Source organism: Geotrypetes seraphini, chromosome 15, assembly GCF_902459505.1.
Source record: "Geotrypetes seraphini chromosome 15, aGeoSer1.1, whole genome shotgun sequence".
NCBI classification, from domain to species: domain Eukaryota; kingdom Metazoa; phylum Chordata; class Amphibia; order Gymnophiona; family Dermophiidae; genus Geotrypetes; species Geotrypetes seraphini.
Window position 1 is genome coordinate 12,455,531 of NC_047098.1, and position 16,861 is coordinate 12,472,391.

The following is a 16,861-nucleotide window of genomic DNA, read 5'->3' on the forward strand; positions in this document are numbered from 1 at the left end:
AGGCTCTGATTTGCTCAGACTCCTCAGGCCCCTCCCAAGGGACGGGGCTTGAGGAGTCTGAGCAAATCAGGGCCTTCAATGTATGTATGCCTTTCGCATTTCACGAGGCGCAAGAGCAAATCAGGGCCTTCAATGTATGTATACCTCTCGCATTTCACGAGGCGCAATTGTCCTGCGCGGATTTGTCGGTGTGCCATTTCACCACGGACCTAGAGTTGCCAGATTTTTACCTTAAAAAAGAGGACACGTGTCCCCGCCCCATTCTGCCCCTCAGCCCCGCCCCACTCTGCCCTGGCCCTGCCCTATTCCGCTCCAGTCATGCCCCCCCCCCATTACAAGCCTCGACTTTTTCCCTGAGCTCGGGACCACGTCTGGGGGGGGGCCTCCGAGCACGTGTGGCTGCGATGCAACGTCACGCGCATGCATGTGATGTCATCACGCCGGATCCACGCATGCTCGGAGGCCCCCTCGGACGTGGTCCCGAGCTCAGATCTTTCCAAAACCCAGACAAATCGCTTGGGCTTTGGAAATCCATCCGGACACCCGGGCAGTCCTTTAAAAAGATGACATGTCCGGGTTTTCCCCAGACATCTGGTAACCCTACACAGACCACGTGAAAGCCAGCTAGTTTGTGAGCAGTCCAGGGGCGGAGTCAGTACTTGCGCGGTTAAGTGCCGATCTTCATCTCTTTAACTGCCTAAGTTAAGTGGCCATTTCGGACTGCATAAAAGTCAATCCTATTTTTCTACAGTGATCCATAGGCAGATAAGTGCTGAATATTGCACTACAAATCTGTTCCTGAAGTATTTAGGTACCTGACCTACACAATCTTAGTCCTCAACAAATGATCTTTAGAACTGTTATTCACTAACTCTGAACTTTGTTTATTCCACTTAATCTGTAATACCTTTTAATCATTGTAAACCGCATAGAACTTCACGGTCCTGCGGTATATAAACTGTTATTATTATTATTAACCATTTAAGAGATAGCCGGCCGCATAAACATGGCCCAGGACTGACTATCCAGGAATAATGCTGGCGGCGGCTAAAAGAATGCTAGCTGCCGCCGACTCAATATCTGTCCCTTAGAATCAGTGGCGCAGCGAGGGTAAGTGGTGCCCCGCCCTCTTCTCTGCCCCCCCGCTCCTTCCCGCCCCTGCCGCACGTGCGCCCCTCTTTCCTTTCCCCCGTACCTTTTTAATTTTCCAGGTGAGAGCAACAGCACGAACTTGCTGCCCGCGTTCTGCGGGCTATTCCTTCCGATGTCGCCTCCCGGGCGCGGGGCTCGGAAAGCGAAGTGCGAGAGAGGCGACACCGACGCGGGCAGCGGGTTCGTAATCCTGCTCACGCAGGAAAAATGAAAGAAGTACGCGGGAAGGGGCGCATGCACCAGGCAAGGGGGGGTTTGGGAGGGCGGAGAGGAGGGTTGAATATCCCGGAATAACACTGGCGGCAGTCGGCACAACACCGAGCGCCACCTGCTAAATATCGATCTCTGTGTTTACGGAGTCATTCTCTTAGAGGTCCTTTTATCAAGCCCCGCTATCGGGGTTAGCGTGTCGGACATTTCATCACGCGCTAACCCCCGCGGCTTGCTAAAAATACCAACGCCCGCTCAATGCAGGCGTTAGTGGCTAGCACAGCAGGCGGTTTAACATGCGGTATTACATGCATTAAACCCCTACCGCAGCTTGATAAAAGGGCCCCTTAGTTTGCCCTAATGCTGTTATTATATACTATATATTACAGGCTCTGCTAGCATGCGCTAACCGTTACTAAATGAATTTAGCCATGCATCAACTGATTTCCACAATGTGTGGCGTTTTGTCTTTCAGTGAGGTGTTATTACCAGCTTTTGAGAGAAAAGGGATTGAGTTAAATAAAGTGGATATTTTCCTTGACCAATCCAACACGCCGCTTTTTCTCAACTTTGAAGCATATAGATTTGGAGGCCATTACCTTAAAGTTAAAGGTAAGAGAGGCTTTATTGAAAAATCGAAACTCTATGTAACCCTGAGAGTTGTTTGAATATATATTTTTTTTTGCATAGAGCCAAATTTCTAGCAGACATTTTGGTCTTTGAGAGGACCCAACATTTTTTGGCCTATGTAATTCCAACATAAGAACTATCAGTCTACGAACACAAATCCACTCAGGTACTTAAGATATTCCTAATGAATATGCATGATATAGATTAGCTTACAGTTGACGCAATATACATGTAAGTCTATCTCGTATGTATTCATTAGGAATATCCTTAAATCACGAGCGGCTCGCTGTCTACAGGGACTGGAAGTTTCCTGTCCTTAAAGAATTATCCAAAGATGATGCTACATAGATGATCCTCGAAAAGATCACAAGCTTCTGAATGGTCTCATCATCCTATATAATAAAACCCTAAGGGTTTCATGTTCCCTGCCGCCTTGGTGTGTGATCGGTGGCCATGTTCCATTTTAGAACCCGGCGGCAGGGAACACTCTGGCCACTCCCCTCCTCCCGCCCTCACTCACCAACCGCTGCTGCTGGAGGAAGCTGCAGGCAAGCTCTCTCCCAGCGGTGCCAGAGCTGCCCAGTACCGCTGCCGACGCCGCTCTTCAAAGGAGCCTGGTGGGAAGAGCGGCTGCCTGTAACAAACTTCGCAGGCCGCTCAGCACCTCAGTAGCACGTTTCCTCTGACGTACGTGATCGCGTCAGAAGGAAATTGCTACTTAGGTGCATAGCGGCCTGCGAGGTTCGCTACAGCTGGCCGCTATCCTCACCAGGCTGCAAACTAACATGCTGGACAGGGGGAGCAGGTAAGTGGCACTGATGGACCGGGGAGCAGGGAAGAGGGACAGGGGGAGCATGGAAGAGGTGCTGATGGACCGGGGGGAAGGGAAGAGGGACAGGGGGAGCACAAAAGAGGTGCTGATGGACTGGGGAGCAGGGAAGAGGGACAGGGGGAGCACGGAAGAGGTGCTGATGGACTGGGGAGCAGGGAAGAGGGACAGGGGGAGCACAGAAGAGGTGCTGATGGACACGGGGGACATAAAAGGAAGGGAGAAGGGCTACTGCTGGACAGGGGGAGCTGGCAAGGGGTGGTGGTGGACAGCGGAGGAAAAAGAGACAGAAAGAAAGAAAGACAGACAGAAAGCAGCCAAGGAGAGAGAGAGAAAGACACATCTATTCTAGCACCCGTTAATGTAACAGGCTTAAAGACTAGTCTCTAGATAAATCTTATATTGCTCCAATGAAATGTATCTATGGGGAATCCAGGTTTTCAGATGACTTAATTCAAAAGCAAATGTGGATTATTTTGAATGTAGAGCTGTAGGTCTCATGCGTCTGATTACACTCGAGATACTCGCTGCCTCCTATGTAAACTGCTTTGGTTGTACCACAGAAAGGCGGTATATCCAATCCCTTATTCTTTAACCCTTTACCATTTTACCTAACTTGCATCACGGAAACAGTAAGTAGGTTTTTGCATTTATCTCAGTCGAGGTGTTGCATATTTAACTAAGTAGGCCCTATCTTATGGAACAGATTTCCACTGGAATTGAGAGATGAATCCAGTTTTCTCCATTTTAGGAAGGAATGGAATTTTAGAATTTTTTTTTTTAAATCCAGTTAAGGATGATACCAATTCCACATGATCAAACAAACACAATTTTGTTATAACTTTCCCCCTCCCCCGTCCCCATATCGCTGTATGAGCGATCAAAACGCACGCGCAGAGTCCTTGTTGGTTATTGATGTAATTTACGCATGCGCTTGCTCTTCGCCCTTCACTCCATAGTTAGTGGGCGGGGTTTAATACCGGACGTCATTGGCGGGCGTCGAATGCACGCCCGCAAAGCACAAGCGAGCTCAAAAGGAAGGGGGGGGGAGAGGTGGCCGCAGTTTATTTTTGCTGGCCCTACGAGTTGGACATTTTTTAAAAGGAATGATTTGTGGCCGACGCAGTGAAACCAGATTATCGAACAAAACACGCTTTAAACCCTCGGGTTAAAACCACGGACTCGCAATGCGCTTTTTACAGAATATATAAAAAAATGAATTCTTACGCATATGTAAAGTTAATTTACAGTTTTATTTTAATTTTAATTTTCGGTTCGGCGAATGCAATCGGTGTTTCTTCTTCTGCTTAGTGAATAGATGGCTTCCTACTTTTGCGTTCCATTTCCCCTCATTTGCATGTCTGGATCGGATCGGAGATCGATCGGGAAGCTGTTTAGTGAATCGGGTCGGGGAATGATCGCAAAACCAGTAAAACTGGTTCTGCGATCATCGGGGCACGATTGAAAGGTTTAGTGAATCTAGCCCAATGTACACAGAAGAGTTCACTCCTGCCAGGGGGTAGCATGGGACAGAGTTCTAGGAGGAATCTTCACACCAGTGGTGTAGCGATGGTGAATGGCGCCTCCTCCCCCCCCCCCCGCTTTCTTCTCCACCACCCCTGTTCCTTTCCGCCCCCCTACACTGCCTTGAACGCTTCCCTTCCCCCCCTACCTAAGAACATAAGAACATAAGCAATGCCTCTGCCGGGTCAGACCCGAGGTCCATCGCGCCCAGCAGTCCGCTCACGCGGCGGCCCAACAGGTCCAGGACCTGTGCAGTAATCCTCTATCTATACCCCTCTATCCCCTTTTCCAACAGGAAATTGTCCAATCCTTTCTTAAACCCCAGTACCGTACTCTGCCCTATTACGTCCTCTGGAAGCGCATTCCAGGTATCCACCACCCGCTGAGTAAAGAAAAACTTCCTAGCATTTGTTTTGAATCTATCCCCTTCCAATTTTTCCGAATGCCCTCTTGTTCTTTTATGTTTTGAAAGTTTGAAGAATCTATCTCTCTCTACTTTCTCTATGCCCTTCATGATCTTGTAGGTTTCTATCATGTCTCCTCTGAGTCTCCGCTTTTCCAGGGAGAAGAGCTCCAGCCTCTCCAATCTTTCAGTGTATGAAAGGTTTTCCATGCCCTTAATCATTCGTGTCGCTCTCCTCTGGACCCTCTCAAGTATTGCCATATCCTTCTTAAGATGCGGTGACCAATACTGAACACAGTACTCCAGGTGCGGGCGCACCATTGCCCGATACAACGGCAGGATGACTTCTTTTGTTCTGGTCGTAATACCATTTTTAATAATACCCAACATTCTGTTTGCCTTCTTCGCGGCTGCTGCGCATTGCGCCGTTGACTTCATTGTTGTATCCACCAGTACACCCAAATCTCTTTCAAGGTTACTTTCCTCTAATACTAATCCCCCCATTTGGTAGCTGAACATCGGGTTTTTTCTCCCTATATGCATGACTTTGCATTTCCCTACATTGAATTTCATCTGCCATTTATTTGCCCACTCCTCCAGTTTGTTTAGGTCCCTTTGTAGGTCCTCACACTCTTCCGTAGTTCTAACCCTTCTACAGAGTTTAGTGTCGTAGTACCTCTTTAATTTTCCCAGCTGAGCAGCATCACAAACTTTCTGCCTGCGTTGAGAGCCGACGTCAACACGGGCAGCAAGGTCGTGATGCAGCTCAAGCGGGGAAAATGAAAGAGGTATGGCGGGAGGGAAGGCGTGCCCACGCGCGGCAGGAGGGGGTCAGGAAGGAGTAGGAGGCGGAGAGGAGGGCGGGTGCCAGCGCCCCCACCAAGACGGCGCCCAGGGCAGACCGCCACCCCCTTTACACACTGATTATCCAGAAACCAGGGGTGAGAGAAAGTTGAAGGTTTTATTCCCATTAACCTCTGCCATCTGCAATAAAATCTCGTGTTGTACATTGAACTTAGTGAATTAGCCAAAGTTATTTGTAACCTTTGATCATGGCTTGTTTCCTTTCACTTTAAAGTATCAGGATCAGTTTAAAGTATCTCTCTCCTCATATTGAGTGATCCTGTGTTTGTTTGGGGGTTTATTTTTTACAGAGTAAAGGGAAGTTGGAAAGGGATGATTAAAAAATAATTCAGTAATCCCTGTATGCTGGAGCCTGTTATTATCAATGGAATAACCTTCATATATATTGATAATAACAGGCTCCAGCATACAGGGATTACTGAATTGTTTTTAATATAGGGTTTCTATTCTTTAGTTCGCATACATTATCTGTTCGATATTTAAAAGCATTATCCAGGTAGCAGGACCTGACCAGGCCAGTCACAGATTTTCAATGGCATTAACTGGATAATGGAGCTGAAAATCATTGTAGGCCACCCAGGTGCCTTCCGGATAACATCAGAGCAGTCTGGGAGCAGATCTAGAAAATATCCAGAGAGTTCAGTCTTCAGAGCTGGTATCTGTATATAATTACCTGGAATTAAAGAATGACATGGGGAGAAATTTTTCCCTGTCCCCGCAGGAACTCATCGTCCCGTTCCTGTGAGTTCTTTCCCTGGCCCATTCCTGCAAGCTCTGTCCTCATCTGCACAAGCCTCAAACGCTTTAAAATCCTAAGTAGCAACAGTCTAGAGCTCAGATTGTGATGTCATAATGCCTCATTCCACCAATGCCTAAGCTCCGTCCTCATCTGCACAAGCCTCAAACGCTTTAAAATCCTAAGTAGCAACATTCTAGAGTTCAGACTGTGATGTCATAATGCCTCATTCCACCAATGCTTAAGCTCCGTCCTCATCTGCACAAGCCTCAAACGCTTTAAAATCCTAAATAGCAACATTCTAGAGCTCAGATTGTGATGTCATAATGCCTCATTCCACCAGTGCCTAAGCTCCGTCCTCATCTGCACAAGCCTCAAACACTTTAAAATCACAAGAAGCAACATTTTACCTTCTGTTGATGTGGCATAAGGGGGCAGGCCTAACTGTAAGACCTGGATTCTTGTACCAGCCCCAATTTGCACCATTGCTGGGTGGGCCTGAACCCAAAGAATGTGGGGCCCCTGCTCACCCAGACCCAGCTATGGCTACATTACTGGTCCCAAGGGCGATGCCACCATAGAGGGCACAAGGGAAGCAGGGGTGCAGAAATCGCTCTTCACCCATTGTCTCCCCTGTGGTGGCCTGGGTGAAGTGGGGTAGTAGGAGATGTGTTGCACAATGCATGATTCTGGCTTGCGACACTTTTGCCAAAACTATGTAAAATAAAACTGTTTCAGGGCGAATCTATGCAAATACATCTGACAGCTTGTTCACTGAGGCTTTTACCCCTCCATCCTTTCTTGACGGATAAAAGACTGATGAACTGGCCCTGCGATCTCTGTTTCGACAAATATATCACCTAAACAGAATCTTCACCGTACACTTCTTTCTTTTCTCGTTCCCAAATATACGCCCTCTGAAATCCTAATCAAACTGTATTTTGCAATTCGGGACATTTCTTCTAATATGTCCCCCCCCATGAAAATTCTTAAACTGTATATTGTAATTTTCGATGTATTTTTTTTGTAATTCGCGACCTTTTCCTAACAGGTCCTCTCGGAAATTTCTTAGCGAACTGTACATTTTATATTTTCGCATTCTTAAAGTTGATGTACTCTGTATTTCCTCTGACTATCTGCATATTGTAACTCGCTGAATGTCCAGCTCTCTTGAATGTAAACCGCCTAGAAGTCGCAAGATTGTGGCGGTATAGAAGAATAAAGTTATTATTATTATTAATCTGAGTAGGAGTCCTCCATTACAGTCCTGCCAGCAGGGGGCGAAGGGGAGGTGCTGTATTACTATTACATTTTCAAAAATGAGCAACAAGCAATCTCTGCGGGACTCCAGGAAATCTGCCTGTCTCTAGTATTGAAAATAAAGTACTGAAACGCCTCCTCCCGCCAGCAGCAGTGCAGCTGGAGGATTCCTGTTCAGCTTAAAGCAGTGTACAGATGTCTATGCGGTGACATCACGCGCAAGTCGTGCATGTGTGATGTCATCATGTTGACGTCCGTGCATGCACGGAGGCCTTCCGGCCGCGACCCTGAACCTGCCACTTTGCCGGTGGGTGAGAGGAGGAAAGCCGTCAGTGCCGCAAGAGGCACGTCCTGTAAACAGGCAGCCGATGCGTCTCCTCCTTGCCATATCTCGTGGCACACTAGTGTGCCACTGTCTTAAAGGAAACGCTGCCTGTCTTAAAGGAAACGAACCCAATCTGACATACAGTGCATTCCGAAAATCGATCAAAACCGCCCTTTTCGCCAAATTGACTAAAACTGTCCCCTCCCTCACTAGGACTTCCCCCCTGTAAACGCCTTTTTCTTTCTCTCAAGAAGCTCCTTTCATGTATTCAGGTATTCTCTATCCATAGAACTCCAATTAATACGTAAGTTTCCCTTTTAGATTATTGTTTAATATTTAGACTCATTGTATGGTATTGTACTTAGACTTATTGTATTGTATTTAGACTCATTGTAATGTATTGTATTGTATTGTATTGAGACTCATTGTACGGTATTGTAAGTAGACTTATTGTATTGTATTAAGACCTTTTGTTATTCGCTGAATGTCCAGCCTTCTTACAATGTAAACCGCCTAGAAGTCGCCTGACTATGGCGGTATAGAAAAATAAAGTTATTATTATTATTATTTTGCATATGCTGAAAACTGACCTGTCTGCAGCTCTTAGTGCCTGGCACCGAGTAATCTCTGCCCTGTGTATCGATTAGGAAGATGGCTGCAATTAAGTATATGAGAATGTGAGGGTCCAAAGTGCCAAAATGTGCCAGAATCACAGAATCACCTTTCTGCAACCTGGAAACAAAAGGAGGCAGCATTGAAAGTGCTATTAAATCGCTTCATTTTTCCTTTCACATTCGTTTACGTTGATTGAGCTGCCGTCCTTATCTGTGCCAAACCCAGGGGAAGCATGCCTTTGAAAGGCCAGGCTTGCCATAACATGTGCCTTTCGCTGACACAGCATGGCAGCGGAGCAGGGCTCTTATTGGCTAAGATTGCTCATTAGCATACAGGTGCTGGGTTTGATTTCAAGACATTAATTCGAGGTAAAGGTTGGCTTTCCGTAAACTCTGGTGCTTTGCATCAAAATTCAATGGCTTGAAGACAGGGTTTTGTTTTTTTGTTTTTTTTTTTGGGGGGGGGGGGGGGGAAATGCACCAGTTCGCTTCTCTGCATAGGTAAGTATATAATTTTTCTCCCTTTTTTGCTAGCTGGACTTAACACATTTCTGATCAGGAGCTACATGTTACTTTGTTACACTGGCATGCAGAAATGACCAAGTATCATTGACCCGATCCTACTTTCAAAAACATTTTCCCCCTTTTCAATGCCTATGGCCGGTCTTTGGAAAAAGGATAGGGTGCATTGAGCAAATTCTTTTTATCTTGACTCGGACTTCCTTATTACTGTGCTTGACATGCCTTTTCTTTCTTGAGAGTGTGTTAGGAACCCAGAGACTTGGCAGTTATCCTCTGAATGACTCGTCCACGTTTTCTGTGACATTCTTCCATTCACACTCTACACAGGGACTAGGTAAAATACAGACCTCGCGGATCTTCACTGCATGCCCTTAAAAATCTGCTCACCTTGGGGGTGAACGGGATCTATGAAGTCCAGGGCAGTTAAAACGAGGATCTCTGCAGAATCCACGAGGTCCACGTTTTACCCCCTCCTAATCCCAACTACAAAGAGAAAAGAAATCTGCAAGTGTAGAAGTTAAAACATGGACCCCCATGCAACTAAAAGCGTATGGTTATAATAAGAAAGTGGCTGTGGTGTGGGGTGCCCAAGGATCCTCGCTTTTTAACTCCTGCAGACCTCACGGATCTTGCTCACTCTACGGATCCTCGTTTAACTCCGGCAGACCTCACAGATCCCGCTGCAGTGGGTAAGATGGGGATACATGGGGTGAGTGGGATGCGTGAGATCCACAGGAGTTAAAATAAGGATCCCTGCAGACCCCAAGCCATGGCCGCTTTCTTTTTAAGGTCATGTGGTAGACAACCGCGAGGTTCGTGGAATCCTCGTTTACAGGCCTGTCAGAGATTAGAGAATGACACGGTGACAAAATTCATCACCGTTCCCGTCCCTGCGGATAACCGCAGGAAACCATCTTCATGTCATTCTTTAAAGAAAGAGGGAAGAATCAGAGTATGAATGGCCACAACCACTGACCCGCAAGCTTTGCTTTAAAGAATGCTGGTGTAGAAGGACCGAGGTTGAAACAGACACTACAGAATGACAGTCTCTGGTATCCAGAGCAGATATTGTGATGTCATAATGCCTCATTCCACCTGTGCCTAAGAACCAATCACATCAGTGATATCACAATGGCTTCATTATCCTTGGCTCCCATAAGAATCAGAGTATGAATGGCCACAACCACTGACCCGCAAGCTTTGCTTTGAAGAATGCTGGTGTAGAAGGACCGAGGTTGAAATAGACACTAGAAAATTGCATGGGATTATTTCCCGCGGTTATCCGTGGGGACGGGAACGGTGATGAATTTTGTCACCGTGTCATTCTCTATCAGAGATAAACTGAAATCTACAACCTGGAGCTGCCCAAACCAAGTTGAATGGATTTTTAAGGCCTGCGGTTAAGATCCGCGAGGGCCATGGAGTCCGCGAGGTCCATGTTTTACCCACTCCCCTCTGCAGGCCGAATGGACATTACAGTGACCAGAACAAGGTCCAGCACCTAACAGAATCTGTGTTAGTTGGGGGAAGAGAAGAGTATAGGCGATAATTTACTGAGCATTTCTAGATATAAAGAAGTACAACACAAAGAAAGGGATCGAAATCCAGAAAAAGTCAATAACACCCACAAAGAAGCATAGGCATAAAGAAGGGCTCTTAACAGGATTCCACAATTATTTACGCTCCAAAATTAAGTGAGCTCATTCTGTAACAGCGCTTAAGTGTTCGGAGAAGGGAGCAAGGGATCTCAAACTGATGTTGTAACGCACTTGGGGGCAAATGACCTGACCAGAGAGCTTTCCAGAAGCCGGGGGAGGAGGTGGAAGTTTCCGGTACAGAATGTAGCCTAATGGGTAGTGCAGGTGGATAACGGCAGGACAATTAGAACGTTTACAGACTTGACAGAATACGGCTATTCGGCCACCAGGTAATTTGCATATTAGGGATCATGTGACTCCTTTATATTTAAAATTTCATTGGTTGCCGACAGAGTATAGGATTAAGTTTAAGAAGTTTAAGATTCCGATGCTAACTCATAAAGCTTTATTTGAACTGCAACCTCCATATCTTTCGACCTGGCTGGTATTTTATGCTCCCCGTCGAATATTACGATCATCGGATGACAACAGAGTAGCTTTACCCCTATATTTCTAACCCCCTCTTTTACAAAGGTGCGCTAAGCTTTTTAGCGCAGGCGCTAAATACTAATGCGTGCATGCTATCCTATGGACGAATTAGCGGTTAGCGCACGCGTTGATTTTGCGCGTGCTAAATCCACGCTAAAACGTTTAGCGCGCCTTTGTGAAAGAGGGCCTAAGGCTCGTTTGGCATCAACTCAGAAAGGAGCATTTTTAAAAAATTTGGTTCCAGTTTTATGGAACAGTTTACGATTAAGTGACTTGCCCAGGGTCACAAGGAGCAGCGTGGGTTTGAACCCACAGCCCTAGGGTGCTGAGGCTGTAGCTTTAACCACTGCGCCATACTCTCCCTGTTCAATCATTTTTATTGAATTTAACAAGAAAACAGCTGATACAAACACAAGCATCACAATCCCCCCTATCAATCTCCCCCCCTTCCCCGGAAACAGCATCAATAATCAAAAGTGCAATTTCTAGCTAAGTCATCTACCACGTGGAGTTGGGATCAGTGTGTTACAAAACAGCAACCAACAGCGTAGAAACAATGTGCCTTGTTTGGAGCCCAACTGTGTAAGCGCTTGACGCTCAAAACCAGTCAGTTTGAATCATCAATGTCCTCCAATGAGCTAGGGGGGGGGGCCTGTGCAGAAAGCCAGCACTGAAAAATATCAATTTGCGAAGAAAGTCTGCACATCCCGGACGAGCCGGAATCAGGGGGAGCTTTACTGTAAATAGGAAGAGAGTATTAGATCTCCAAGAACAGTTCCAAAAATTAGCAACGCGGGTAAATGCTTGATTCCAATAGGTGGGCATATCAATTCAGGAACGAAACATATGTCCAAGGGTTGCATGGGACTGAGAAGGTTTCGGGCAAGGATCAGTGGCACAGCTTTTTCTTTATAAAGGCTGCGATGGTTTGATGCCCTGAGCAGTACATCAAATTTTTCAATACAAAACTTGAATATTTGATAGATAAGTTGCATCCTTCCTGCAACACTCATCAGCCCTTAATGGGTCCCAGGTGCCAGGGCTTCTTAGTAGACTTCCCAGCTAGGAAATTTATATCAGCAGAACTTTGTTTTATTAATTCCTTAGAACTTGGGGGTAAAGAATTAATGTGGAAAGTTGGAGTAAGGGAAATATGTACCACGAGTCACCAGGATGGTTTGGAAGGTATTGCTGGATCACTGATAGACGTCTGCTCTTCCAAATATGCTCCAGATTATATTTAATGCCAGGTCAGAGAATTTTATGTTAGGGTAGGGGTACCTTATGTAATTAAGGCTGTCTCTGCCAGGAGAAAGGCAAACAAGCATGATGACCTCAATGAATACCCATCTGGATATATTTGCCCGTTTGTTGTAGGCACCTAAGTTAGGGTTACCATATGGCTCCAGAAAAAGGAGGACGGATTGAGACATCTGGGTTTTACTTGAATTGTACAGGAAGCAATATGAATTGAGACCATTAAATGACCCCTGATACAGGCAACTTGCCAAAACATAGGCCATGCTGGCCCTTTAATAAATTCTGCTTTCTCCGACCTGAGACTCCACCTTTTTTCTCCTTCTGTGGTCTACTGCACTCTGCTTTTGCTGATCCCAAAAGCCAAACCTCTTTGCCATCCTAGAGGTCTGAGTTTAGCCCCTGGAATAGTGTGTGGCTAAAATGTCCTTAGCTAATGTCCCCAGAAAGCCCTGTAAATCATGATTTTTTTTTTCGTTTGAATCTACATCTGCTCATAGAGGCGACGATGCATGCTACTTTCCGGTGGATTAAACCAGGGTTATATGTTGGGTTAAAAAAAAAATGTATTTACACATAACACGACTATTTATACATACCACAACTCTCATTGGTTCCCTCTTTATCTTCCTAGCTCCTTTCCTATAACCCTTCATTGTAGCTCCTTTTCAACCTAACCCTGTAAACCGTGCCGAGCTCTACGCTTGTGGAGATGGCGCGGAATACAAACCTAAGGTTTAGTTTAGTTTAGTTTAAATGGTGAGATCCTAGCAAGGACTGTAGCAGAACGTGACTTGGGGGTGATCATTAGCGAAGACATGAAGACTGCCAAACAAGTGGAGAAAGCTTCATCCAAGGCCAGACAAATCATGGGTTGTATCCGTAGAAGCTTCATCAGCCGTAAGCCCGAGGACATAATGCCGTTGTACAGATCCATGGTGAGACCCCATCTGGAATATTGTGTACAATTCTGGAGGCCACATTATCAAAAAGACGTGCTGAGAGTTGAGTCGGTTCAGCGAATGGCCACCAGGATGGTCTCAGGACTCAAGGATCTCCCGTATGAGGAACGGCTGGGTAAGTTGCAGCTATATTCACTCGAGGAACGCAGAGAGAGGGGAGACATGATCGAGACGTTCAAATATGTCACGGGCCGTATTGAGGTGGAAGAAGATCTCTTTTTTCATAAAGGACCCTCGGCAACAAGAGGGCATCCGTTGAAAATCAGGGGAGGGAAATTTCATGGCGACACCAGAAAATATTTCTTCACCGAAAGGGTGGTTGATCGTTGGAATAATCTTCCACTACAGGTAATTGAGAGCAGCAGCGTGCCAGATTTTAAGAAAAGATGGGATTGGTATGTGGGATCTCTTCATGGAGGAAGTTAGGGGGTGGGTCATTAGTGTGGGCAGACTAGATGGACCGTGGCCCTTTTCTGCCGTCATTTTCTATGTTTCTATGTTTATAATACAAGCGAGAATACACTTTAAATTTTCCTGTCTACTATTTAAAGCAATAAACGGAGACAGCCCTGCCTATTGGAACAATCGACTAGTTCAATCCACCTCAACCAGACATAGGAGAATCCAAGCACCATTCACACACCCTCCAACCAAAAACGTCAAAAGGAAAAAACTGTACGACAACCTCCTAGCCACTCGAGCTGCAACACTTGACCCAAAACTCTACAACCTACTGACCATTACCACAAAACCTTCAAGAAAGAAATAAAAACCCTTCTATTTATAAAACACATAAAACCGAACTAACTCAATCAGAAATATCCCAAGCATCACCTGCAACTACTTCATATGAACTTCCAATATCATGACAACTCAGATGTAATCCTTAGCAACTCAAAGAAATGTACAAACTATTCCCTAAATACTTCTAATCTCCGGACAATCCATTTGTAATCCACCTTGAACCGCAAGGTAATGGCAGAATAGAAATCCCTAATGTAATGTAATGCATTTCAAAATTTACATGCTTACATTTGTTCAAGAAAATAGATTCTTGCAATGAAAAAAAATTTATAGAAATGAATAATCAACTAAAGACTCAGCAAGCTTCTATTTCAGCCTCAAAGTAAATAAGAAATACACTTTTCCCTCCAAATTTTCAGGTTTACAACTCGCGACTTCGGTTATTCATGAGTTTCTAAACCCTGACTCACCCTGGCCTCCTGAACCTCTCCACACTGTACCTGGTGGCCTAGCAGTGAAGCGGGGCAGGAGCAATCTTCCTATGCTCCTGCCCCGTGCAGAGCCGCCAAGAAAAATGGCTGCTGTGAGTTCCCGCTGTATTCTCGTGAGGGTGGCGGGGTGGGCCAGAGTCGGCCCTAAAAGTTATCGTGAATTTTCCATATTCACGGGCCAGCTGTGCCCCAAACCGCCCTCCATATTCGCGGGGAAGTGTAACCAAAAATTAGGGAGACAAGACTTACAAGCAGTCATTTGGGGGTTAAGGAAATTATGGTATATGGATTTATAAAAATTTTGCTGATAGTTTATGACAGTACAACGCCATATCATATCACAACTTTATCAGTTGGTTTGTCCCCTGAAGAAGGCAGAGTCTCCCCTCTTTCCTTGTTTGAATTTAGAGTGCGGAATTTCACCGAAATGAGTAAGAGATCATGAGCCTTAGACGTTCATGCATGACATCACCCGCCCCTGTCTGGCTGGGAGTAAATCCTCTAACAGGCTGTAAACAGTTTTCCATGGTAGGAAAGATTCATGCTGTAGCTTGTGGTAAACCTGAGTCACAGGCAGACGGGTGCTGTGAAATTTGTTTACAGTTGCTTATGGGGGGGGGGGATTATGCTCACTTCCGTGCACCAGTGGCTTGTCACTATCACCTGTACAATCTTGTGGGTTGCAGTTGCTGAGACGGTGCTGATAACCTCTTCTCATACTCAGAAGAGAAGAAAAGCACACACAGGCCACCCACTTTACACAGAATGGAGAAATCGACATATTTATTTCAGAAATTTACTAATGATCCTTCTTTTTCAAATAATAAGTCATAAAAGATAAAATTCTAGCCTAAAAGATATAGTTTCTGCTCTAATCTCCTGTATAATCCTATATAATAAAACCCTAGCCGCGCATGCGCACTCAACTGCGTGCTTCCGTGATCTCTGATCTGTGAGATGTAGGTCCGTGGCCGCAGGAGTGCGCTTGCGTGAGTCCCCAGCCATCAGCATTGGACTCCCTGCTCTCCAGATCGCGGTATCAGCTCCTCTCATGAGCCGCACCAGCGTCGGAGAAGGCTTCCGACGCTGGCGGAATCGAGAGGAGCCGCTGCGACACTCGCCCGGAGCAGGCCGGACCGAGGGCCGGGCAGGGAAGCACCGAAAGAGACTCCAGCTGCGAGCCGCTCAATGGGACCAGGCAGGCAGCCACACGAGGGAGGGAAACAGAAACAAAAAAAGGTACCTGCAGGGAGAAGCTGGGCCTGCCTGCGGGAAACACGATAAGGGAAGGGGGGGGGGGGCCTTGGAGCAGGCTACACCGTGGGAGGGAAGGGGGAGGGGCCAAAATGAGCAGGCCACATCATGCTAAGAGTAGGGAAGGGGGGTGGGGGGAAATGCTGATACTGCTGCACAGGGACCTGGAGGGGAAGAGAAATACCTGCTGCTGCTGCACAGGGAAATGCAGGGAATGAATGACAGACAGACAGTAGGAGGGAGGGAAACAGAAAGAAAGGAGGAAAGACACAGGGGCAGGGAGAGGGACAGAAAGACAGAGAAAGGGGCCAGGGAGAGAGAGAGACAGTGGGAGGGAGAGAGACAGAAAGACAGACATATATATATTCTAGCACCCGTTAATGTAACGGGCTTAATGACTAGTTTTATTAATATTTTGTTAATCGAGTCAAGCCCTAATGTTGGGATGAATCGATATTAAAAAAAAATCAAAGACTAGATTAGATCAGTGTTCTTCAACCGCCAGTCCGCAGAAATTTCCTGCCGATCCACAGGGCCGGCACGTGCATCGGGCCCGAGACAGTGTTTCTTCAGCAACTGGTCTGCGGTGTGATCGATGTGGCGTTATCTTCGGGCCGGCTCCCTCTTCCAAAGTGCTGCAGTGCACAAAGCTGCGGGCAGCGGCTCCTACACGTGTCCTGCAGCTGAACCGGAAGCCTTCTCTCAGATGTCGGAACATCAGAAGGAAGGCTTCCGGATGAGGTGCGGGACGCGCGAGGAGCCACTGCCCACAGCTTTGTGCACTGCGGCAGTGAGGAAGACGGAGCTGGCCCAAAGATAACACTGGGGGGAATTAATGTTGAGAAGCATATCTACAGTGCGCTTTGTGTAGTTTAATTTTGTGGTTAACCATTGTGTTGTTAATAAGATTATATTGTGTGTGTATATATGAAAAATGAATGGGAAAAATGGTGTTACG

At 46.3% G+C, this 16,861-nt stretch overlaps 1 protein-coding gene across 3 annotated transcripts in view; it reads left to right on the plus strand.

Moving 5' to 3' along the window:
- PLEKHG5 (pleckstrin homology and RhoGEF domain containing G5) overlaps positions 1 to 16,861 on the plus strand; it is a 252,202-nt gene that overhangs the window by 145,808 nt on the left and 89,533 nt on the right. For all 3 annotated transcript variants that reach the window (XM_033922899.1, XM_033922902.1, XM_033922903.1), the window contains one exon: positions 1,838 to 1,974. In XM_033922899.1, coding sequence (XP_033778790.1) covers positions 1,838 to 1,974 — 137 coding nt within the window. The remainder of the gene's footprint in view (positions 1 to 1,837; positions 1,975 to 16,861) is intronic.